At 44.2% G+C, this 24,000-nt stretch overlaps 1 protein-coding gene across 1 annotated transcript; it reads left to right on the top strand.

Moving 5' to 3' along the window:
* The first annotated feature begins 346 nt into the window (after positions 1-346).
* LOC118213593 (immunoglobulin superfamily member 3) lies at positions 347-11,788 on the top strand. Its single transcript, XM_035392567.1, has 13 exons — positions 347-643; positions 2,036-2,201; positions 2,585-2,962; positions 3,184-3,597; positions 3,959-4,360; positions 5,028-5,420; positions 5,809-6,183; positions 6,500-6,883; positions 7,541-7,945; positions 8,275-8,673; positions 8,960-9,367; positions 9,905-10,303; positions 10,990-11,788. The coding sequence occupies exons 2-13, from the start codon at positions 2,144-2,146 to the stop codon at positions 11,187-11,189; spliced, it is 4,215 nt and encodes a 1,404-aa protein (XP_035248458.1). The 5' UTR covers positions 347-643; positions 2,036-2,143; the 3' UTR covers positions 11,190-11,788.
* The last annotated feature ends 12,212 nt before the right edge of the window (positions 11,789-24,000 follow it).

Here is a 24,000-nt window from a genome sequence, read left to right as displayed (position 1 = left end):
CCTTATAAAGTGGTTTGGCTATGCACAGTTCAGGATAGCAGCTTGGAGTAGACAGAGAGAGAGCTGTGAGCAGTTTTGGACCCTTTCTGTCCCCCACACCCTCAAACCTATCTAGTGCTTTCTTTGCCTGTGTTTATTTTAATTGTCATATTGTGTGCGTGCGTGTGTGTGTGTGTGTCTGTCTGTCTGTCTGTCTGTCTGTCTGTCTGGGAAATTCATTTCAAAACGGGTCTCCACACTTTTCTTCACGTCTTGGAAGGTACGTCTGCTTGAACACTAGATGGCGCCGAAGGACGTTTTTCTTTGAAAAGAGGACCGATTTACAGTACAGTGAATCTAAAGCGTTTAGATCAGCCTGAGCCGAATGCTTTTGCTTTGGAAGCAGAATTAAAATGCACAGTTCCTAAAAATGCACTCATGGACCGTTAAATGTTGCCTGCACCTATGACTGGCCGCAGTATCACCTGACAGTGTAACAAACTGGCTAGTGTTGAAGACTGGTGTTCCCCTGGTTTTACCTGTTCTATCAACTCACCCCTGAACGACTGTGTTTAATTTCACTTGCCTCTCTCTAGGGCCTTATTGGCCATCGCATTGTGACACCAGCCATCATTTTCCAGGGCCCCATGGCTCAGAAAATCTGGTAAGTGGAATTTAAACCACTGTTAGTACAATCTTGGAAAATGCTGCAAATTTAATTTTTAAAAAATCTAGTCACATTTAATCTACCAAGTAGTGGCACTCTTTCTGATTCTGTCATGGGCAACTTCAGTACGTACACCCTCTTAAAGCTCTCTCAAATGCTGGGCACTTCCTCTTGCGTCTTGAATAGTCTTTTCTTATGGTTCAATCCGGAGTTTACTTTTTTCCCCATCAGTTTCTAATTTTGCCTACACTGTTTGTGTAGATCTAGATACTGGTGATAGGTCTCTCAATGAAAGGAGCAGAAATTCCCTCCTAATTTTGCAGTTAATGGGTGTTCTATTTTTCTCCCCAACGTCTCACTTTCCATTTTGCAAATGCACTGCTCCTTTGTGCATTTTGAAAATGTTGTGTTTATTCTGCAAATCTGAACAATGTGATGCTGTTGTGGTGGGAGCTAGCTGGCCTGTGTTATTTATCGCTCAACATTTAGATTTTTTTCTCCACAAGGTGGCACTCTACTTGTGGGACTTTTGAAGGAAGTGACCTGTCAGCATTGTCAGCCTGACCGCAGACAATGCTCTGGGGTGGCATGTGATGTTCATATGCACATTGTATGTGTTGTAAGTGATCAGTTCCTCTTTAACCCAATACGAGATATGGGATATTAATTATATATTATTTGGGTAACTCCAGTGTATTGCCTTAGCAGGTATTGGTTTGGTACCTATTGGAGCAAACAGAGGAGGACTCCCATGGCCATGGACATTTCTAAGATGAGAGGGTATTTTATGCAGTAACAAGGAGGTTCATGTTGCTGCTAGTTCCCTACTAGCCGTAAGCAAAACATTAAGCAATACAGAATGTTAGAGAATGAGAAGAGACAGTTTCCTTTACTTCTCAAGAGTACATCTTGGGAGCATTATAGTATAGTATGCTTGTTTATCAGACGAGTGCACTGCAAGCCGTTAGCAAAAAGTCTAATCTCATCTCCTTGGTCTCTGCAACAACCAGCACCAGAGGCTCAGTGCAGAACAGGTTATTAACCCTCTGACGCGCCTCTCTATGCTGTGAATCGTCTGCATACTGTTTTCAATATGTTTTTAAAAAAAAAAATATATATATATATATTTACCTCAGCTGTGTCATTGTCATTTAGTGGTGTTAAAAACTTTTATGGGTACAGAGGTAAATAAAATATGCCTGCTCATTCAGTGGGGAGCCTGTGTAGGTGTTGGCCTACTTTGGCGAGGTTAAAAAAAAAAATTAAAAAAAATAAAAAGTACAAAAAAGGAGGTTACATTCTCGCTAGACGGTATGGCCTTCTGACGTCTGGTGACAGTGGGTTACGACAGGAAAACCACATCCTCTCTGTCTTGCTGCTCGTCTGCAGAGCAGAGTCTGCACGCAAGCCCCATAAGCTTCAGACAGACGGGTGCAGGTGACATTCGCTCACAGTCAGGCCTGCAGTTTGGACTGCGTCTGGACACAGAGGGGCGGAATGAACCGGCTGTGGGGGTGCGCGCTGCTGCTCTGCCTGAACGGACTCCTCCGCTGGGGTAAGATCACAGCATCCTAATGCCGCACCCCGCCTTCCCTCCAAGATCCATCCTGTCATAAGGACCCAGTGACATAAGGAGTGTTTAGCAAAACAGATTTTTACTTTGCCCAGTTTATTTGCTGAACTGCAGAGATGTGTGACAAAAGCCCTAGGCTGTGTTGTAAAATAATTACTTGCATCCTGCCACTTTACACTAGAGTATTCTCTAGTGTTTTCTGTTAGTCCGGTCACAGATAATACCATCATCTGCAGGCTGTTTTTCTGCAATGCAGTACAGTACAACTACAGTGAGTTATGTTAACGTGCATATGCACACGTTTACCATGTCGAAATCCGTATTTGATGCGTGTGGATATTTTCATGCTGTGTCTGTTTTCACAGATGTCTGTGATGGCCAGCGAGTAGTCGACATGCAAGAGGGGCCACTGTATCGGGCAAAAGGGTATCCTGTCACAATCTCCTGCACAGTGAGTGGGTTCAAGGGCCCCTCCGAGCAAACATTCCAGTTCTCAGTCAACAAGCCCACAAGACCGGACATGGAGATCAATATCGTCAGCACGTCCGACCCCAATTATTCTTACGCCGTATATTCGCAAAGAGTGAGCGCCGGAGAGATACAAATCCAGCGGCTAACGGGCTCGTCTGTGCTGCTGCACATAAATAAACTAGAGGAGAGCGATGTGGGGGACTACCAATGCTCCACTCCCAATACAGACGGGGCTTATTTTGGAACTTACTTCGCCAAAACCACACTTAATGGTAAGGTCCTTCTTCATTTTAAAGGTCATAGCCCATATATGCTAATTAACCTATTAAATAGCCATTCATTAATAATCTTGCCTGTCGGTGATGACGGCCGTAAAAGCTACGTGGATAAATTCTTTTGGGTGTGAAAGAAAACCGAGGCCATTTTGCTTTAACTGACCTACATTACACACACTCGCCTTGCCCTGCCTCTGATGGTCTCTCCCTCTCTACAGTCATCCAGGATACCCTCAGCGCCTCCGCCAATCCCACCGTCCTCAGCAAGACCGAGGGAGAGGCCCTGCAGCTGAAGTGCGAAGTGTCCAGCCAGACCTTCCAACACACCCACCTGTCCGTCACCTGGTTCCTGCAGAGCAAAGGAGACGGCCAGCCCCGCCCCATAATCTCCCTGAACAGGGACTTCACCCTCAGCCCCGGGGAAGGGTTTGAGGACCGGTATCAGGCCGGATTCGTAAGCCTGGATAAAGTGCAGGGCACCACGTACAGACTGAGCATGTCGCAGCTGCAGCTGTCTGACCAGGGCAGCGTCTACTGCCAGGCCAGCGAATGGATCCAAGATCCGGACCGTTCCTGGTACAAAATTGCTTACAAAGACAGTGAAGCCTTTACTCTTCACGTCCAACCCATAGGTGAGCTCAAGCTGTCGATCTACATGCAGTTATGAGAGTATGAGAGAAAATGTGCAGGAGCACCATGGCTATACAGTAAAATTCAGTATGGTCCCGATTGGACTTATATGTACTCCTATAATGTTGATTGAACACTGACCATTTTACTGTGTAGAACTTGCTCCAAAAATGTATTTATTCTGGTGTTGTGTAAAGGGTTCATGTAGTGTAAAGAATCAAACACTTAATCTGGAAAAGGCACAAAGGTCAAATTCAAAATCAAATAAGCTTTATTGGCATGACCACACATCAGCAAAGTATCGCCTAAGTGATTTTTTACATAAAACAAGTCCGTTTGAGAGCCGTTTCTACTTTGTTTCAGACGTGCTCCCAGACAGTGATTCATTCAACGCTCGCATTGAAGCCCCTGGGGAAGATCTTCGCGAAGGAGACACCCTGGAGATCCAGTGCACCGTGGAGGCACGGGATGTGGTGGACAGTTACTTCTCTGTGGCCTGGCTGAAAGACGACAAGGAGATGGCTGGGATCGGGCCCACAGGCGTGTCTTCCATTGGGCCAGACTATGCAGGGAGAGAGAGCGAGGGAGAGCTGAAGGTGGTCAAGAAGAGCGACAGGGATTACCTGCTGGCCGTCCGGCCGGTCAGAACAGAGGATGCTGGGAAATATCTTTGCAGGGTGTGGAAGGAGGAGAAGGCTGCTAGCTCCTTCACACGGGGCCAGAGCCAGGACTCGGCTGTAAAACATGTGGCCGTCACTGTCGCCGGTGAGTGTGCAGCGGAAATGAACACGGGGGTACTGCGTGATTACACCACAGAGCGTTTCAAACACACTCCCAAAATCACGAAGAGCGACGCGTACCGCTTGCTGTCGGTTGTGCTCCTTCACCCAGGGCTGCTCCTGTTTCGTGATGACACTCAAACTCAATCGCATTTGCTCCAGTGATTTAATCTGACTTCTGCTAAAGAAATTTCCCACTTCTCATTTGCGATCGGATTCACAGCGTTTTAGCATTCCGTCTGCTAATGACCACAACTGAGGTTTATTTAGAGAGCGGTAATGCCTGACAGGTGTGTGCGCGTGTGTTCGCGCATGTGTGCGAGTGTGCGCGTGCATGTATTTGTTTGAATAGTTGTGTCAGTTGAGGCTCTGAGTTTCAATGTAGGGTCTAGCTTGTCTGTTGTACCCTTGATCACTTTGTTAGAGACATGTTTTTTTCTCTCCCTTACTAGAAGCAAATTGATGGTGTCAGTTGTGAACCAAATCATAATAGCGCATTGATCCTCCACATGCATTATGGTGCTCAGGCTCCACAGAAAGGTTTATTATTTCTCCAAAAGGAATACATTTGGCAGGATCCCTGCCGAACCTGACGGTGACACATTCTAGCTGACACATCGAGCGCACAGTAACCATAGATATTCCCTCCGCAGAGCGTAAACTGGCAGTGTCCGCTCCGTCCTCCACGCTGGAGGTGAACGAGGGCGACGTTCTGCAGGTAACCTGCGGCGTGTCGGGGGCCAGCGGGCTGCAGTCCGTCTCCTGGCAACACAGACCAGGGCAGGGCGCCTTCAGTGACGTCATCAGCCTGAGCCGCAACGGCGTGATGCAGCCCGGGACGCGGTACCGCCAGCGGGCGGAGATGGGCGACGTCCGGACGCTCCGAGCCGCGCCGGAGTCCTTCACGCTGGAGATCGCCAATGCCCTGCCCTCGGACGCCGGCACCTACAAGTGCACGGTATCTGATTGGGTGACCGAAACCAAAGGCAATGTGAAGAAGCTGGATTCTAAATCACAGGAAGTGAACACTGAAGTCCGCTCTGTGGGTAAGAATTTATAACATGAAATAAAATCATCTGTTCGTTGAACGAATAGTCTATTCATTCGATGCCTCAACCCATATTTTACACTTGCAGTGCAGTTTTAGTTTTCTATACTGCTTGCATCCTGACTGATGTGCAATTTGATTGAACAACTCTGCTGTCTGCAGTTTCTTTGCCGGACTTGTAGTGCTTCTTGGTTTCTGTTCTTAATGCACCGTTGTGTGGAAAAGCTTTGTGAAATGAATGAAGTGGATGTTTTGCTGGTTTCATGTGCAGTGAGCGAACGTTTTCTTTCAAATCCCACCTTTCTCGTATTAAAAAAAAAAAAAAAAAATTTATGTGACGTCTCACCTGTCCTAATGAGGTCGTTTTTATTCTTGACTTGTTTCAGATTCTCTAATACGCGCCGAATTAAGAAGTCGCACGGTGCTCGTGAGGGAAAATGAGAAAATAGAGCTGTTCTGCAAGGTGAAAGGGCCCAGGTATCCTCTGTCCGTGACCTGGAAAATCCAGCGCTCGGGATCACCGTCTCAGGAGCAGATAGTGTCTCTGTTCCACGACGGCGTCATCACCTGGTGGAAGAACCAGCGTAGCTATCAGCTCCGGACGCAGGTGCAACCGGATGAAGTCACCTTCATCCTCAAGGTGTTCAGAGCCAGCGCCCAGGAGGCCGGGACCTACCAGTGCGTCGTCGAGGCCTTTCTGCGGCAGACTCAGAAAGCGCTAAAATCCTCCAATGTGCTGGCCGTGCGTGTCCAAAAGCCAGGTAGGCAAAAAATAAGAAATAAATAATTAATTAAAAGTCATATGTGAAGTCAACCCGTCATATGTGAAGTCAAACCTTTTGATTATGCACAATTTAAATGCACAAGCATGCCTAATGTGAAACTGAAGGCCGGACCCTATAGCCGCACAGAATGAGCACTGCAGTTCTCTTACTGTATAAGTAGGGATGAAACAAATGAAAAAAAAAAAAAAAAAAATGATGATCAGCAGGGCTGGTGCACATGACACAGACAGCTGGCTTATGAGACACAGTCTCTGGCTTCCTCCCGTAACCCTGTGGTCTGTTACGCACGCAGACAGCCTGCTGTCCGTCTCAGCGGGGCCCCAGACGCCGCTGCGGAGCCGCGTGGGCGCGGACGCGCGGATGGAGTGCGCCGTCCGCGCCGCCACGACGAACGCCTCCCGCTTCGCCGTGTCCTGGCTGTTCCAGCCGGAGGGGGGGCAGAACCGCACCCTCCTGCACGCAGACCGGGACGCCGTCCTGGAGGTGGAGGCGGGGCAGAGGTACAGCCTCAGCAGGCGCGAGGCGCGGTCGTACGAGCTGCTCCTGCGGCAGGCGGGGACCGCCGACAGCGGCCGGTACTACTGCCTGGTGGAGGAGTGGCTACAGGACCCCCACGGAGACTGGGCCCCGCTGAAGTCAACTTCTGCTGTTATACAACTCCTCATTAGCCCTCAAGGTACACCAACCGCCATTTTGTTCTTCAGTTTTTCCTATGTCACATTATAGAGTCATACGTGAGTCATCTACAGAATAGCATTAATTCAGTTACATTATTCACAGAAAACTTTTAACTGAAACGTTTTTTTTACCGAAAGCCCCAAAAGACAGGAAATGAAATTGATCAGCCCAAACACAAACATCAGCCTGCTCTCCATCAAGGGGTATCAGCACAGATCTTCAGCGTCCATGGTGTATCTATACCCTCTTATCCTGGTCAGGGGGGCGGGGACAGGCCGCCAATCTATTGCAGGGCACACTCACCATTCACTCACACACTCATACGTGGAAATGCGGAGAACATGTAAACTTCACACAGAAAGGCCCAGGCTGAGGTTCGAATCCCAGACCCCTTCTACCCAGCATCGTGCTGCCCCTCTTTGGACAATTCAGTGTTCAAATTTACAATTTTGAGGTCCCATCCAAATTTTATAAACTCTACAGCTAGGCGGGCCTTGTGTTGTTTGAGGTCTGCTAATAATAGTTGAATCTTAGTCAATTGTCTTAAGGGTAAGTCACATGATACAAGCCTTAGCTAGTAGCTAACTGAGCAGTACCTCTACAGCACTGCCCCTGCTCACATCTCGGAGTAAATGTTCTGTAATTTGTCCAACAGAGAGTAGTTTCAGCGTGACGAAAGAGGAATCGAAAGTCACGGTTCGAGAGAGCGAGCAGGTGCACATCAACTGCAGCCTGGGCCCCGGCAGCATTTCGCCGGCCTCCCACTACTCCATCACCTGGTTCTTCGTCCCGGCCGGCTCCTCGGAGAGGACCGTGCTGCTGCGCTTCAGCCACGACGCTGTGCTGGACCACCCGGGCGTGAGGGCGGAGCTGGTGCGGAGGATGCGTTTCCACCGGCCCGCCCTGGGCTCCTTCGGCCTCACCGTTCAGAACGTGGACGCCCAGGACAGCGGCGGCTACTCCTGCCAGGTGGACGAGTACCGGCTCAGCTGTGAGGGGGAGTGGCTGCAGAGCGCCACCGACCAATCAGGAGTCACCAGCGTCAGCGTCCTTCAGACGGGTGCGTCCTGCTTTTTCCGTTGATTGATTGATTGATTGATAGACTCATTCATTCATTCATTCTCCAGAGCGCCTGGTGGACTGTGTCTTCAAAGTGGTTGATGGGGGCATGGCGGTTTAAGTCATTTCTTCTCATCAAGAAACTGTCCATCCCAGCCAATTCTTACAAACCCTCTAACAACTAATGCATCAGTCTGTGGTAGCTAACTGACTTTAGTGTGACTTTGTGTGCTTCACTAAAGAATGTTGTGCGGTTGCTGGGCTGTGATTGATTGCTCATACTGCATGAAAATCTAACAACACAACTTTTGCTGAATGTCTCATACACAGAGAGTAACCTGCATGTTCTGAAAGATAACAGCGTTGTTACCATGGGCAACCAGCAGGATGGCTTCGTGATCGTCTGCAACATCACCTCGTATTCGAGCCCCGGGTCAGTTTTTGAGGTCACCTGGTGGCGTCGGGAGGCTGGCGGAGAAGGGGAGCCCCACCCCATTTTCAGAGCCCGACGTAACTTCACCCTGCAGCACCTGGACAAGAGCAGAGCCCATCTCCTGTTTGACCGACCCCAAGCCACTCTGTACACCCTCACCGTCCCCAACGCCGAGCCTTCTGATAGCGGCCAGTACTACTGCCGCGTGGAGGAGTGGCTGCTCTCTCCCAGGAACACCTGGAGGAAGATTGCAGAGGACTCATCTGGGCATCTGACCGTTTCATTCCAACCACAAGGTTAGACATCCATTCACCTGAAATGCTGTTGTGTCTGACGTATCTAGGGTTTGCTACCGAGGCTTATGAACACAACATGCTCTTGTAGGAAACCAGACCCATTGTTTCCAGCTTCGTAGAATGTATAATAATCGGCCATTTGCTGACGTACAGGTATAAAAACCTCAGCCTCAGCTTCCATTTCAGCCATCCAAATGCTTTTTCATTGTGTGGTATATTGAACTAATGTTGACCAGTTGTCCAGGCTCAGAGTTAAGCATGCTGAGAACTCCGTCTCACTCTGCAGCAGGGAGCACTTTCGCCGTGCTGAAGCCCGACACCAACATCACGGTTCAGGAGGGTGCGGCGGCGGTGCTCCAGTGCAGACTGCAGCCCGGCAGCGTCTCGCCCGCCTCCCACTACTCCGTCACCTGGTTCTTCGTCCCGGCCGACTCCTCGGAGAGGACCGTGCTGCTGCGCTTCAGCCACGACGCTGTGCTGGACCACCCGGGCGTGAGGGCGGAGCTGGTGCGGAGGATGCGTTTCCACCGGCCCGCCCTGGGCTCCTTCGGCCTCACCGTTCAGAACGTGGACGCCCAGGACAGCGGCGGCTACTCCTGCCAGGTGGACGAGTACCGGCTCAGCTGTGAGGGGGAGTGGCTGCAGAGCGCCACCGACCAATCAGGAGTCACCCGCGTCAGCGTCCTCCACACGGGTGCGTTATTCTACATTCGGTGGTCAACCCAGCAGCATTTTCATGCAAAAAATAAGTGGATGTGAAAGATGGGGATTTTCCTAACTATGGTGGGCCTTTTAGGAAATTTACAGGTGCTGACAGAATTAGTCCTGGCTGGAGACAATTTTGGCCTGATCAAGGAAGCAATGAATTGATGGAGAAACTACAGTAGGCGATGCTACAGAATCTTACAGAGGAGCCCTTTAGCCAACATTATTGAATCTTTTTGTGGGCATAAAAGATCCCATTGAAGTGTTTAGAGAGCTTAAGTTTGGATCACTAATGTATCCTGACTAAGGCCTGTTACCTGACCTCTTCAGTAAATTATTAGTATCCCCTAATTATTCCCTCAAGCTATTAGCCTACACATCCCTATCCCATTCCCTCCTTGTCCCCCGAGGCTGTGAACATTATGTGTGAATCAGATTTTAATATTGTAACATTGTAATAATACATTGTCTTGTATGAATCAGTGGTTTTCACATCTCAAAACGCGTGGCAAAATCTCGCACACAGAGAGCGACCTGCATGTTCTGAAGCACGATGACAACGTTACCATGGGCAACCAGCAGGGCGACTTCGTGATCGTCTGCAACATCACCTCGTACTCGAGCCCCGGGTCGGTTTTCCAGGTCACCTGGTGGCGTCGGGAGGCCGGCGGAGAAGGGGAGCCCCGCCCCATTTTCATAGCCCGACGTAACTTCACCCTGCAGCACCTGGACAAGAGCAGAGCCCATCTCCTGTTTGACCGACCCCAAGCCACTCTGTACACCCTCACCGTCCCCAACGCCGAGCCTTCTGATAGCGGCCAGTACTACTGCCGCGTGGAGGAATGGCTGCTCTCTCCCAGGAACACCTGGAGGAAGATTGCAGAGGACTCATCTGGGCATCTGACCGTTTCATTCCGAGCACAAGGTAGATGTTATCTCCAGTCCAAATGTGCACTTCCTTGCCATTCACCAGAAGGTTGCAGATGTGATGCAAGTTGTTGGCTGCACAACCATCTGCACGCATTTCATTTTTGTTTTTTGCCTCTTGCTAACTGGCATCATGAGCTTGTGTGAGTGCTGTGTGAATTTGCAGACTAAATAATAGCGATTATTTCAGATACATTGATGTTAATTATACGCTTTTGAAGTGTAAAACTGAGGTCCCTCATAACTGGCAGGACAACTTCCTGTTACAGCCCATTTTAATCAACCTGCCAGAACATTTATAAAGAGAATTGCACCTGTGCATTTCCATTGAAAAAGATTCAAAACAATAGTTATTTAAAGCAGAGGTAGGCTGTTTGACTATTGGAGGTAATTGAGAACAAACTCAGAAGCTGTCGGACTGGGGGGGATGGGGTGAGGTCCCTTGCAACCGTCATCAGACCCAGGTGTAAATGTAATGTCCAAATTCATTATTAATTTGTTCATTAACAACTGGTAAATTTCTCCCATCAGTTACTCGGACCAGACATTACGTTGTCCAGTCGGGATCACAAACCGGACGTGGACAAATAATTTACAAACCGGACATTCGGGTACAACATCGGGTGTCTGGCGCCCCTGCCGAGGAGCGTGTGTAACGTGTGTTCCCCTCGTCCTTCCCTAAAGGTGCTGGCAAGCTGCTGGAGGCCTCGTGCACCTCCGGGGCCTTGCCGGTGGTGCTGTCCCTCCTCATCGCTCTCCTGGCCCTGGCCATCGGGGTGCTGGCATACAAACTCCGCAAGGCCGGCCGCCGGACCGCCAAGCGGCAGGCAGACGAGTCGCTGTGGGCCGAGAGCAACCCGCTGAAGCCCAAACTGGAGTCCTAAGGGGGGGGGGGGGGGGAGACGCCGCCGCCGAGCCGCGCCGCGCGGTAAAGCTGCGGTAAGAAAGCCGGAGACCGGAGTGGTGGGGGACTTAATCACCGGCGTTTGGGGGCTCACGTGCTCCAGAGCTGCACCGCGGGTTGTGAATCAGTACCCGGTGATGTGTGCACACGTTATGCCTGTAGCACCCGCGCCACTGGGATTAGGGGGTGTGGCCTTCATTGGCAGCCCTAGCTACCCCTCCCCCCCCACTGAGGTTCAGCCTGTCAAACTAAGTCTGCTGTCATCTTGCGTTCGGTGTACGTTAGTGCTGGGCTGAGATACCCGGTTTAGTTATCATAAGTGTGCTAAAATCCGTTGTCTTTTTTCTTTGGAATTGACGTACGTAAAATAATATTGCTATTGTAACTTAACACGCAAAGTTTCTTTACAAGCTACTAAAATGGCACTAGTGGTAGGGTTGGTAAGACCCCTAAGATCCCTAGGTTCAAGCAAATTAATTTCTGCACTTACTGCATTTATGGCCCTTCAAATGTCCTGTAGTATCAGAAATGCCAATATACTGCTTTATGATGACTGCTTCATGATGATGACTGCAATAGCCTAACTGTCTGATGCCATGGTTAAATTAGCTGCAGGACTGGGAAATGTATGTTTTTTAAAGGAGGAAAGGATTTCCTTTCTTCAAAAGAAATTTCCATGAAGTTTATGTGTTTGTATTCTTTTTGAAAACCTACCGCAAAATGTTTTCTAGTCATTGCTGAATACAACATCACATCTAATTTTAAAAGTCATAGTACCATGAATGCAAAATTTCCACACAGGACTTTTCATATTATGTACAAATCACAGACATAACGCACCAAAAAAAAAATTTTGTTTCGCAGTATGGACAGCATAGACTGTTGGGACAGTAGAGTGAATATTCCATGAAATGAATCAAAATGAACAGGATTAAAACATGTTAGAAGATGACTTCAGTCCTTTTCAGAAAGTATTTTTATTTGGACACTGTTCTGTTGGTAATTGATGTCTCAGGAAATGAATGAACTTGTTTTGTGCTGATAGAAGGTTTCTTTGAAATCTAATTTTAATTGGGTTGTCAAATTATGCTATAGCTGGAGTTTCAACTGCATTTCTCTTTATTTTTTCTTTGTATTTCTTTTTATTTTTCCCTGAACCGTGATGTTAATTATCAGTTGAAATGAAGTTTTTTCCATAAAGGTGAACCCATGAGACCTCAAGAGATAGTTACAGAACGTGCTTTGTTGATTTGTACAGTATGTTCTCTAGTGTGAGATTCTTACAGCAACTTACTTTTTATCATTTCGAGAGCATGGAAACTGTTCATCTCTGTACAGTTTCCTGAACTGTAGCCTCATGCATTCGGTCTCTGGAGGTCACCGGGCTGTTCAGTGCACCAATAAAATGCACCGTTATCAATAGAGTGGATTGCAATTGGTTGCAATTTTTTAGTAATATTAGCTTCAAATGGGCCTTTTTTTTCTTTTTTTTCTGTTCAGTTCCAGAATGCTTATCATATCTCCTTTCATCAATCTTTAATAACACCGTGGCAGCCTGTTTGCAAGGCTGAGAAATAGTGACTATGAAGACTGAACCTTCATAAATTATGCTTTTCCTCCCACATTCAAAATGTCAGTTAAATGGTGGTGTTGATTTAAATGAACAAATTGCAGTTTTAAAAAAGAAATTATACCGACACAGTAAATATTAGTGAAGTATCTATTTATTCATGTCAATTTAATCCAGCTCTGTCCTCTGCGTGTCTCTTGTCTGTTCATATTAAAACAAGCTGCAGTAACATTGGCCTATATAGTAGTATAGTACTGTAGGTAGCTATGTCACAATATTAGCTTTTGTTGGGATATCGTAACAGCTCTTCTGAAGTTTGTATTTTCTGTTCGTAATATCTACCTGGTCACAATTACTGTTGCTTGCACTGAAACAAAATGGATGTAATATAGACTTTTAAGGTTTACTTATTTCCTTTTTGATGTCTTGTCATTTATGAAATGAGAATGAATAATCAACCAAAAGAAATTTAATGTAACAGAAGGCAATCATGTAAGCGCATCTGACGACTACTTAAGCATACAATGTGCTATGAAAAGGAAGAATTGTCCCCCGCCATGATTAAGTCAACAGACTGTGCTGAAGTTGATGCTGAGATGAGTCTGTGGCCTGTGCTTCTGCTAATGAAGACACATTGTTCTTGTCTGACCACATCCAGCTCCTTACAGTTAATCTATCTTGACACTTATGGCTGATGTTTTTGATGTTACCAATGAAGAACAAACGATCCTTTCTTAAATGTCTGCTTCCTCTTTCACCCAGGCCTCCCCTGAGAACAGGTTTGACCTGTCGTTTCTGACTCCAGGCTGACTCAAAAACAGAATTTAGGGTTCAAGGTGAAAAAAGTGCTATCCTGGCCTTTCATGAAGCCCTTTTCACATACTGTGCCCAATGCAAATCCCAATATGTTATCATTCATTTTTCTGACCTTCAGAAAATAGAAAATAAATTAAATTAAAACTTAATAAAAATGAATAAATAGGATAAATTATATGTTAATTACTGTGAATAAATGCAGTTTACAAATCAAGAGATGAAGGCATTGATACTGACACAATGCAGGAGGTACAAGTGAAAATGCATTTATGCAATAAACATTTTAACGCTGTCTATAACTCAATATTTAATTCTATACAGAACAGGGGTTGGAGTCTGTGGCACATTCCCCACACATCTCGGTTTAGGTGTTTTTATCGAAATGTTCATGATACTAATTTCATCCATAGTGAAACTAGCGCCACCTGGCTAAAATTGAGCTAATTTAACATATGTTTACAAAAGTCTTGCTGTTTGACCATTCCGTTGAACAAAAGAACCATCAAATACAAGGAGTAATGCAACTCTAAAATGCATTACTCACCCATGTTTGCTAATGTAATGCAGAGACCTGGTAACTTTTTAAAAGTTATGACACACTTTGATAAATAAGACTGGGTATCACTGTCTAGTCGCTGCTAAAAATGTGTTCGAGAATTTGCTTTTAAATTCTTGTTAGAATTATTGGCATGTGCACAGCTGTGTTTATTTTGAAACCACTAAACAATCAGTTACAACAAAAAAACATTTTTTATTCATATATTTCGTTTTTTATAAAAGTGGGAACTTGAAGCATAAAAGCAGAAATGAAAAGAATGATGGTCAGAGAAAAACGAGCACAGATCGCAAGGCTGACAGGCGACTGTCATGTTGAGGAAGTGGGCGCTTTCCGACCCGAAAGTGCACCTAAAAATGCATAGGAAATGTTTGGTAGATGCCATCTGACCAACACAGCTCAGGTACAACGAAGCTTTTACAAGGGCATCGATGAATTTGTGCTACATAAAACCAAAGATTTCCGTGGGCGTTATACACACAAATAAGCATCCTCTGAATCTGCGCCTAAATGTGTCTGGTTCAACTCCAGGTTTCTGCTCAACTTGAAACAAAATTATTTTACATGACCTAAGATTCCAGATGTTTATAAAAAGTTGTGCAGATGATCGTTTTAAGTGCTGAATTAAATGCACAACCGAAACTCCAGTGATTAGGTTTCTGGGGTCTCTAGCAGATTCGTCTTATCCTGGGCCAGATGTAGGATCCATTTGGTATTTTAATTTCTCATAAAATATTGGTTGCCATGGAAACGAAGGAATGTATGTCAAATTGTGGGTGGCATCCATTTACTGAAAAGTGTGATTTTTCTGAGCAAAGAGGAAGTGCACGTTTCGGCATGTTTCTGCGGCTTCATCGTGTGGTGTCAGTAATTTTTTTTTTTGTGATATACATTACGGCTTGTTTCGGTATGTTCTCTATTGCCAGTGACAGAAGTCTCTGTTAACCCAAACGTATATGGTGCGTAAACATTCATCTAGGCCGCAGTGAAGCCAAATTGATATGTGATTGATGAAATGTTGTTCGCAAAAGATTAGACGATGAACCAAAGCCCTTTCAAACTACCAGCTGTAGCTGCGTGGCACATTGTACAATCACTTTCAATATGGCTTGAAATTATATGTGGCCTGTCCGTTATATTTATTTTTTTCTTGACGCGGTCCGTACTTTTGCAATTGTATTGCTTGCACTCGTATCAGAATATGAAAGGTAGGTGGAGTTCTGTTGTTTTTTATGCGATCATGTGAGGGACAATATGTTAGGGCGATTGTACCAGGAAACGCCCTACACTTTAAAGAGGAAGTATTTCACTGCAAATAGAGATTGGTTGTACAGATATATTGTAAGATAACAGCTGACAATGGCAGGACACCAAGGCGTAGATCATTGGACTTCCTCTATCAGAGCAAGAGAGCAAATGCGGTGAACAAGTGAACTCGTTTTGCATGTGTGGTATAATAAACTCACTGTGCATTTATGTGCATGTGAAAAATATGATTTGTGTCCAGTGCAAGTCTTTGTGTCTCCATGAGAGATCAAAATTACGTTAAATATAGGATGGATGTAACAAATGGATGAAACACAATAAGTAACACCCTAGTAGCAGCGCCTCCCACGCAAAGATGTTCAGCGCCTGACGCCAAGACCTCACAGTTCAGCCGAGCCTGTCGGTTTAAAGCCAGACTCGCGTACAGCATCAAGGGCAGTAATTAGCTGAAACTCCTTACATAATCTCTGAAAGATGAATGATCTTTTTGCATTCGCGGTAGCATCGTAACATGCGCTTTTCGCTCTTGAAGAAAGTAAGTTTTGTTTTCATGACGAGATCAAAAGCATAAACGTATCCCTGTTGCCTGTGAAGCCCCACCGTATTTAACGTTGCATGTGGTTGAAATGTAGTTTGCGCACACTGCTGTTAAGTATGCAGAATTGTGTGTAATGGCAAAATAAGTTGAGATGGAACCGCATGTGTATTATATTATATACCAACTTTTAATTGGTCCATTAATTCAATTGTTAATTCCAAAAGCTAAGGTTGTGACCTTGTAAAAACAGCCTCAAAAAACCTCACAACAAAATTCTTATTAAATTCAATATTAGAGTTTCAAAATGTGCTGTGCTGTGCCAAACATACAAGTGTGAAGAATCTTGTCTACCCTGTGTTCAGGCAGGGGAGTTCCATGGGCCAATGGGCCTTAAGAGATGTTTCATCTACCAAGTGCCTCGCACAAGGGACCACAGGGATTAATTCAAGATCCTGTTCAATCACTGCCTCCAATTAAGTGCCTAAGATCTGAACAGGAAAGAAGAACAGAAGCCGCCAAATCACCTCAGCAAGACTGTTCTGGATGGATGGACACAAGAAGGGAAGCTAAGCCAGAGTAATCCATTTGTCAACAGCACAGCTAAATGCTGACAGAGAGCCTTCCACCGAGCAGACCTCTGCCCTGTTCTCAGCAGCACGTAGTAAGAAGTTCATAGGTATGATGGAAAAACAGCAAGGCTGGTCATGGATATTTTTGGTTATGAATAGAAACTCGTGACGCAGACTCACCACCTCTACAGTCCCACCCAACAGTGGTGTGGGGTAAAGCTGAAGGAAATTTGTCAAGATATTTACACGATTTAAAGTGAAATTGAAAGATGAGGTCATTATTTAAAAAAGGGAATAATAATTACCATTGGGGAAGTTGGGATCCATGCAAAAATTTAGTTTATCTTATGTAATATTGTTTTACATAACAGCATTTCTGTTTGTACAGTAGGTAAAAAGTAAGTTGGTTCTTCTTTATGTGTGTGGCTAAGATGCTAGCCAGACATTTTTCAGTTCTGAGTAATTTCTTCCTCTCTTTTTCTAGAATCGTTTCTTTTAATCTTAATTGCAAGCAAAATGCTGACCTGTTTTATCTTAATTTTGCTGATATTCAAGGGAGTTGTTGTCTTTTCAGTGACAGAATGGCCACAGATTGTGCAAAAAATAATTAAACAATGTAGATGTTGCTTGATCTGATAGAGAGACCAGGTACTTTTATCTCTGCTGAAAGACCCTTCACTTAGAAACATGAACATCCTGTCTGCTGTAGCCATCTGCGCTGCACAGAAAAATGCATTTGCATAGATGGAAATTTTGACTGTCCCATGTCTGAGGTAGTTTGTCATTCATTTTATGGCAGAAATATCAATGTTGTTCATTATAACTATTGATTAAAAATAGACATTGTAATTTAAAGAAGTTATTATGTTCTCTTTTTCAATTAGAAACGTAATTGCCTAATTAGAATTTACAATGTAAAATGTAAAGGCAGATTAGTCAAAACATTGTCCAATACACATGATGCATTTTGTTCAGTATTATTTTTAGCCATAAATTATTTTTTGAAAGGTTTTTGTGAACAACAATGCTGTTAAAACATACAGTTATGTAGTTCCTCCCCCACCCCACCCACCCCACCCCCCATTTTAGGGGAGCAGAAGTAATGGGACGATCAGCTGCTCAGCTGCTCAGCCTTTTCTTGTCCAGATGTGTGTTTTTGCATTATGCACAAGAAAGCTAACAAAGGTCTAGAGTTGATCCTAGGTGTGGAGTTTGAATTTGGATGGATTGTCTCTTTATCATGTGGACCAAATTAGTGTACATACCAATGAAGCAGGCCATCATGAGGCTGAAAAATCAGAATAAATCATTCATTACATGACATTACATTACAGCCATTTAGCAGACGCTCTTTTCCAGAGCGACTTACACAAGTAATTTACATAGCATTTACATTGTATCCAATCATACCGCTGGATATATACTGAAGCAATGCAGGTTAAGTACCTTGCTCATGGGTACAATGGTAGCGTCCTAGCGAGGAATCGAACCTGCGACCTTTAGGCTACAAGACCAACGCTTTACCCATTGCATGCCAAAACATTGTTTTGGTACATTGGCAGGAAGCAAGAATCTGATTCACGGGTTGGACACTGCAATTGTACCCTTGAGCAAGGTACTTGCTCTTTCTCTCCTTCTCCCCATCGGACACACAGGTCCCTGCCCACATCTCTGCTTGCCTGAGGGACATCCAGAGCTGGATGGACAATCACCACCTGAAGCTCAACCCGGGAAAGACGGAGCTAATCTTTATTCCTGCTCTATCCTCTCCCCTCCTCGACTTTTCCATTTCCCTAGGGGACACCTTAGTGACATCATCACCCTGTGCCAAGAATCTTGGAGTGGTGATGGACAACCGGCTGTCCCTCTCCAAGAACATCGCAGCAGTAAGCCGGGCATGCAAATTTTTCCTGTATAACATCCGGAGAATCCACCCCTTTCTCACCACCTACTCAACCCAGCTCCTGATCCAAGCAATGGTTCTATTCCGCCTGGACTACTGCAACTCTCTTCTGGCCGGACTACCGGCATCTGCCACCAGACCCCTGCAACTCATTCAGAATGCTGCAGCTCGTCTGGTCTTCAACCTCCCCAGACACTCCCACGTCACTCCTCTGCTCACTACCCTCCACTGGCTGCCTGTTATAGCTCGCATCAAATTTAAAACATTGGTCCTAGCATACCAGGCAGTCAAGGGATCAGCCCCAGCATACCTCCACAAGATATTCAAACCCTACATGCCAGCCAGATCCCTCCGTTCTGCTACCTCAGGACGCCTGGCACCTCCCCCTCTTCGCACCTGCACTTCCAGAACACGTCTCCTGTCTGTTCTGGCCCCACGATGGTGGAATGACCTCCCCGTGGAGGTCAGAACAGCTGAGACACTGACCCATTTCAAGCGACGACTGAAGACTCACCTCTTCAGGCTGCACCTCTCCCCATCCCTCCCTACCCCCCTGTAAATGACTGTAAGCTTAGGGTTGTAACTAGGCAGCTGTTCGTAGGTGACTTAGGTGCATTAACTGTCTTAACTACTTCTTGTATTTTTTCCATAGACTGCGTTGTTGCCGTTCTCGTTGTGTTAGTGTTAATCAGTTTAACCTTCAGGGTCCAAGTTGAACTATGCGGTTGTTCCCTGCACTTGGTAAATGGTAAATGGACTGCATTTATATAGCGCTTTTATCCAAAGCGCTTTACAATTGATGCCTTTCATTCGCCAGAGCAGTTAGGGGTTAGGTGTCTTGCTCAAGGACACTTCGACATGCCCAGGGCGGGGTTTGAACCGGCAACCCTCCGACTGCCAGACAATCGGTCTTACCTCCTGAGCTATGTCGCCCCTATACTTGGACCGATACTTCTCTCTAGGGGTTTCGTCATACTTGTTCCTGGTTATGGTTATACACTTTGTTGTACGTCGCTCTGGATAAGAGTGTCTGCCAAATGCCTGTAATGTAATGTAATGTAATGTAATACTTAATCTGCAATGTCTAACAGAGCAGCCAGGTTAGGGTTTGCTAAAAATAAAAAAAATGTACATAAAAAAAACTACAGTTATGGAACAAAGTCTTATGGGCAGATGAGATGAGTATTAACCTGTACCAAAGTGATGGAAGAAAGAAAAGTATGGAGAATGAAAGGAACTGCTCATTATCCAAAGCCTGCCCTCCTTCCATCCCCCCCCCCCCCCACCCTGTTCCTGTATGCTTTACATTTGAGCTTTACATGCCTTCATTTCTGATGTTACACACAAAATTATTGTTATAGCTTTTTTGCCATGGAATTACCATTATGCTTGCCACCGATGTGTGACTTTATTTAATTACAACCTTTTTTTTGAGCACTGCTTCATTCTACAGTATACTGGTGTGCATCACACAGGGCTTACTGTGTAAGCATGATGTTGTCATTTGCTCAGTGCTCACTTATCTGATGCGGCTACTGTAAATATTTCAATTATTTATCTATGTTGGATTAAAAACATAAAAGTACATCTAAATGCATTTTTGTATGCATATTTAGTTTCAATGAGCACTTACTTTCTAACCGTTTCTAACAGATGGCTGAAAACAAAAAGCAAGATATGCAGTATTTTATCAGTACAGTATCATCCTGTTTCTATTTCTTAGCTTTCTTAGATTTCTATTTCTTCTAAAATCAGTGCACCTTGTCATGTTGACCTCTGCTCAATAAACAGTTCTTTTTATATTTTTGTCCTGCAGGTTTGGCAGTTGAAAGAGAAGGATTTGAAGTGCTCTGCTCATTTAAGGTATTCACTGAAAGGAGAATTTGAATCGATCTGCTTTGTGTGTAGTAGGTCTCTGGGAGTGAGGTGTCATTCTCCAGCGGGAGCTGTTATCCTCTCCTGAAATCACAGCCAAACCAGGCTGCTTAAAGCACATCCTGTATTGATCTATACGCCACCATTTTTTTTTTTAAAGCTGCGCATCCATCTGTTTATACCTATTTTTTCTAACCAACCCTCTTGCCATTTTTAAAGGGAGAAGTATGACATTTGTCGGGAGAAAAAAGGTTTTCTACAGAATTATTATTATTACGTTTATTTGCTTATTTTTCTAGCGGCCTATTACCTTTCTTCGTATATTACAGAGATTATTTAAACTAAGCTGACCCATTTTGCCACAGTAAAAAATCTAAATAATTTTATGTTAAGTTATATTTGAATTTACAGCCATGTGCAATACATGCAATTCTACTAAAGTATGCAGATTTTGCCATTAAAAAGCAGATGGAAAATGTGTTCAGTTACAGAGCAGATGCTTAGTGCTGCCATTCAGAGAGCCCCTTTGCTGCTGTAGCTGAGGTGACTCTGCTGCCTGAGGGAGGGTCACTGTCATGCCCAACACTGCCCTCTGGTGGTAGCACAATGCAGGGGACACAATTGGTTGTGAGAGAGCAAAACTCCCTGCATTTTGATGCATTACAATTATTTTGGTGGCATTGAAAGTTCCGCTGAAGAAGAAGAAGAAAAAAAGGTTATTTCATATAATTTCTTTTGGAGCTTGGAGTTTAATTTTCACAAGTTGAGAACATAACCCTATAGAATGGAGGATCTTATTTGGCTTTCTTTTAATAGAAATCCTAAAAGATGGTTTGTTACTGTGCGAAGTACTGTACAACATACCTACCTTAGTATACAAATCCTATGTTTTTAAAAAGCCACTAATGTATATGCCAGCGTGGCGGTTATAAACTTATCACACATCTGTACATACTGATGATATTATGAAACATACAACAAAAGATAAAAATGTTCATGGGCATTGGATTACACTTAAAGTACTCAGATTTCACAATATCCCCAACTTATTGAATCACTCGTGAGCTACATTGCAGGATACCAAGAGAACAGCCTCAAGGCACTTATATATTTATTAGAGATTATGTCATATTGGTATTTGGCGCAATGCAGTTTGCTGGAAATATGTTGTTAAATAAAACACGATTGTGTGTTTCAAGGACAGTGTTTTTAGAGCCAAAAACACACATGTGGCTTTAGGTTGTTGGCTATTTTTGCTGGTGCCAGCAGGTGCCGTGGGTGTGAGTTTTGCCAGAAATTATGCCGGTGGAAGTGAACGCCAGCAATGTTGACGCAGAAAAGGTACAGACTCATTTACTCTGGGCCTTTTCCCGGGAGAGGAGAGCCTTTTCTGAGAAATGTGACATTTCATACCTCCACAGTATCATAATGTAATGTCCTGTGCTGTGTGAATGGACTGAGTGAAAGTGTCAGACAGTATTAATAACGTGCGTGCAGAAGCGCAGCGGGTAATATTAAAAATTCACTGCCATTTTCTGTCTCTCTTCTGAAATAGCAGGCCCCCAAATTAAGCTGGAGATATTAATGTAATTTATGTGAAAGACAAGCAGGCTCCAAAATGTGATATTACACACATCAATATCTTTATTTTGTTTTTGAATAGCAGAATTAAACTAATTGCAGTCCAACCTTACAATTTTATCAATTTTACTTCCCATTTTTTCTCAGTGGCTGAAATATGTGCACACTATATAATGCACTATTTATTTGTGATTTGTATGTTTTCAGTGACATAAAATGGGGATAATTTAGATCCGCTTTGTATTACAAAAAAATAATAAATAAATATATATATATATATATATATATAATAATAATAATAAAAACAACAATAATAATAATAATAATAATAACAATAATAACAATAATAATAACAATGTAGCTTGGTAGTCATAGAGGTTTCTGGGACCAACAGGTTAATAATTTGTTCTCAAACACATTGTGAGAGCATTACGTTTGTTCTAAAGCAGAGGGAATATTCATTACCCTTTGAGTTTTCGTCAAGCTCTGAGCTGAATGGAAGGTTTCAGGCAGTATGTCGATCTGTCATTCCATTTTCAGCGGAGAGAACTGTTTTGGGGAATGCTGTTGTTGCTATGGGAAAGGTTTTCCTACAGATCCAGAGAAGCATGTGGTGTTGGGTTGCCTCCTGTTCTCCAGGACGGTTCGTTTCTATTTCATGATTTGCACCGTCCAGAATAGATTTGGAATCGAACTGGCTCTAGATGAACTGAAAACTGAAATTCTTTTATTTATTCTTCAACACCATTTCACTGTTTTGTTACTACCCAGTCCAGTTTAACATTCCACACTTTCGGGCAGTAAACCTTTTCATCTTTATAGTAATAGATTACAACCTTCAATGCTGCCATCTGCCCAGATCTGAATAGCTGACTGAACTGGTTTTCTCAAAAAATAAAATAAATTTGTGCCTATTGTTTGCTGTAAGCAGCGATGGCAGCATGCTGTTTTCACTCTTCTTCTGTGGTTCCAGTCTCTTTCCGCCCACTTCACCATGTTCATCCCCCCATCGTTTTGGTAGAAGCAGTGCAGATAGAAGCAATGAGGGCAGCAAACAGCTTGAGGTCTCTACCCACATCCTGCTTGTAATAGCCTGCACTGGCATCACCAGTGGGCTGAGTTGACATGAGTAAGTGTGATATAAAGAAGAATATAATGGAAAACTACCTGGAAACCTAATACATCTCAGTTCACACCAAGAGTTCCTGTGTTTTTATTTCCTTTTTTTTGTTGCCCCTTTTACTTTTGTTCCTGCACGCGGACACACACGCACACAAACACACACAGACACACACACACATACACACGCACACACAGTCTCTCTCAATCAGTCTCTCATTCACTCAAACTCATTAACTCACTAAGCTATTTGCTAACTAACTCACTAATTAACTCACTCACTCACTCACTTACTCACCCAATCACCCACTCAAACTAATATTTCATTAAATTATTTTCAGCAGACTCAGCCTGAGACAGTCTCAAACTGTTTAAGAAAAGAGCTATTCATACAGAAGAAATTATCTGTAAGAAAAAGTATTTTTATGGATGCTAGTCTTTGAATAAAACTGTATAAACTGCCATTTCAATCTTCCCTGAAGGTTGGTGCACAGCCTTTAGCAAATAGACATAACACTGAAGAATAGTGTTAGTTTATATAGCTTGTGTGCCAGACAGTTCGAGTTATTTTGAGTGCTTTTTTGTGAAAATACCATTGTGAAAATTCTCACTGCATTTGCAAAATGATGAATAACTTCAGGATATCCCTAGTCACCTCAAACGGTAGATACGGACACATTTCAATGATACAAGACGATCATTTTTTAACAGGTTGTTTAAGCTGGTAAGCAGCAATCTGTGATATCAGTCTTTTAAAATACAATAATGCACTCATGACACAAAGGTAAGTGGCCTAGTAAGCAAGTCTCGACCAATGCACCAGCAGTCTATTGACTGCATGGGCTAAGTAGCTGAAGAAATCAATGACAATTCAGCAGTGAGTTTTCAGCTTTCTCCCATACCTGTGCATGCACAAACTGGACAGTGGATGCAGACCAAATGGGAAACACAGACATGAAAATAAGCTACAGTGACCTGGCTACTTCCTCATCATTTAT

This window comes from Anguilla anguilla, chromosome 15 (assembly GCF_013347855.1).
Source record: "Anguilla anguilla isolate fAngAng1 chromosome 15, fAngAng1.pri, whole genome shotgun sequence".
NCBI classification, from domain to species: Eukaryota; Metazoa; Chordata; class Actinopteri; order Anguilliformes; family Anguillidae; genus Anguilla; species Anguilla anguilla.
The sequence above is the reverse complement of the archived record's forward strand: the minus strand, read 5'-3'. Positions and strand labels throughout refer to the sequence as shown.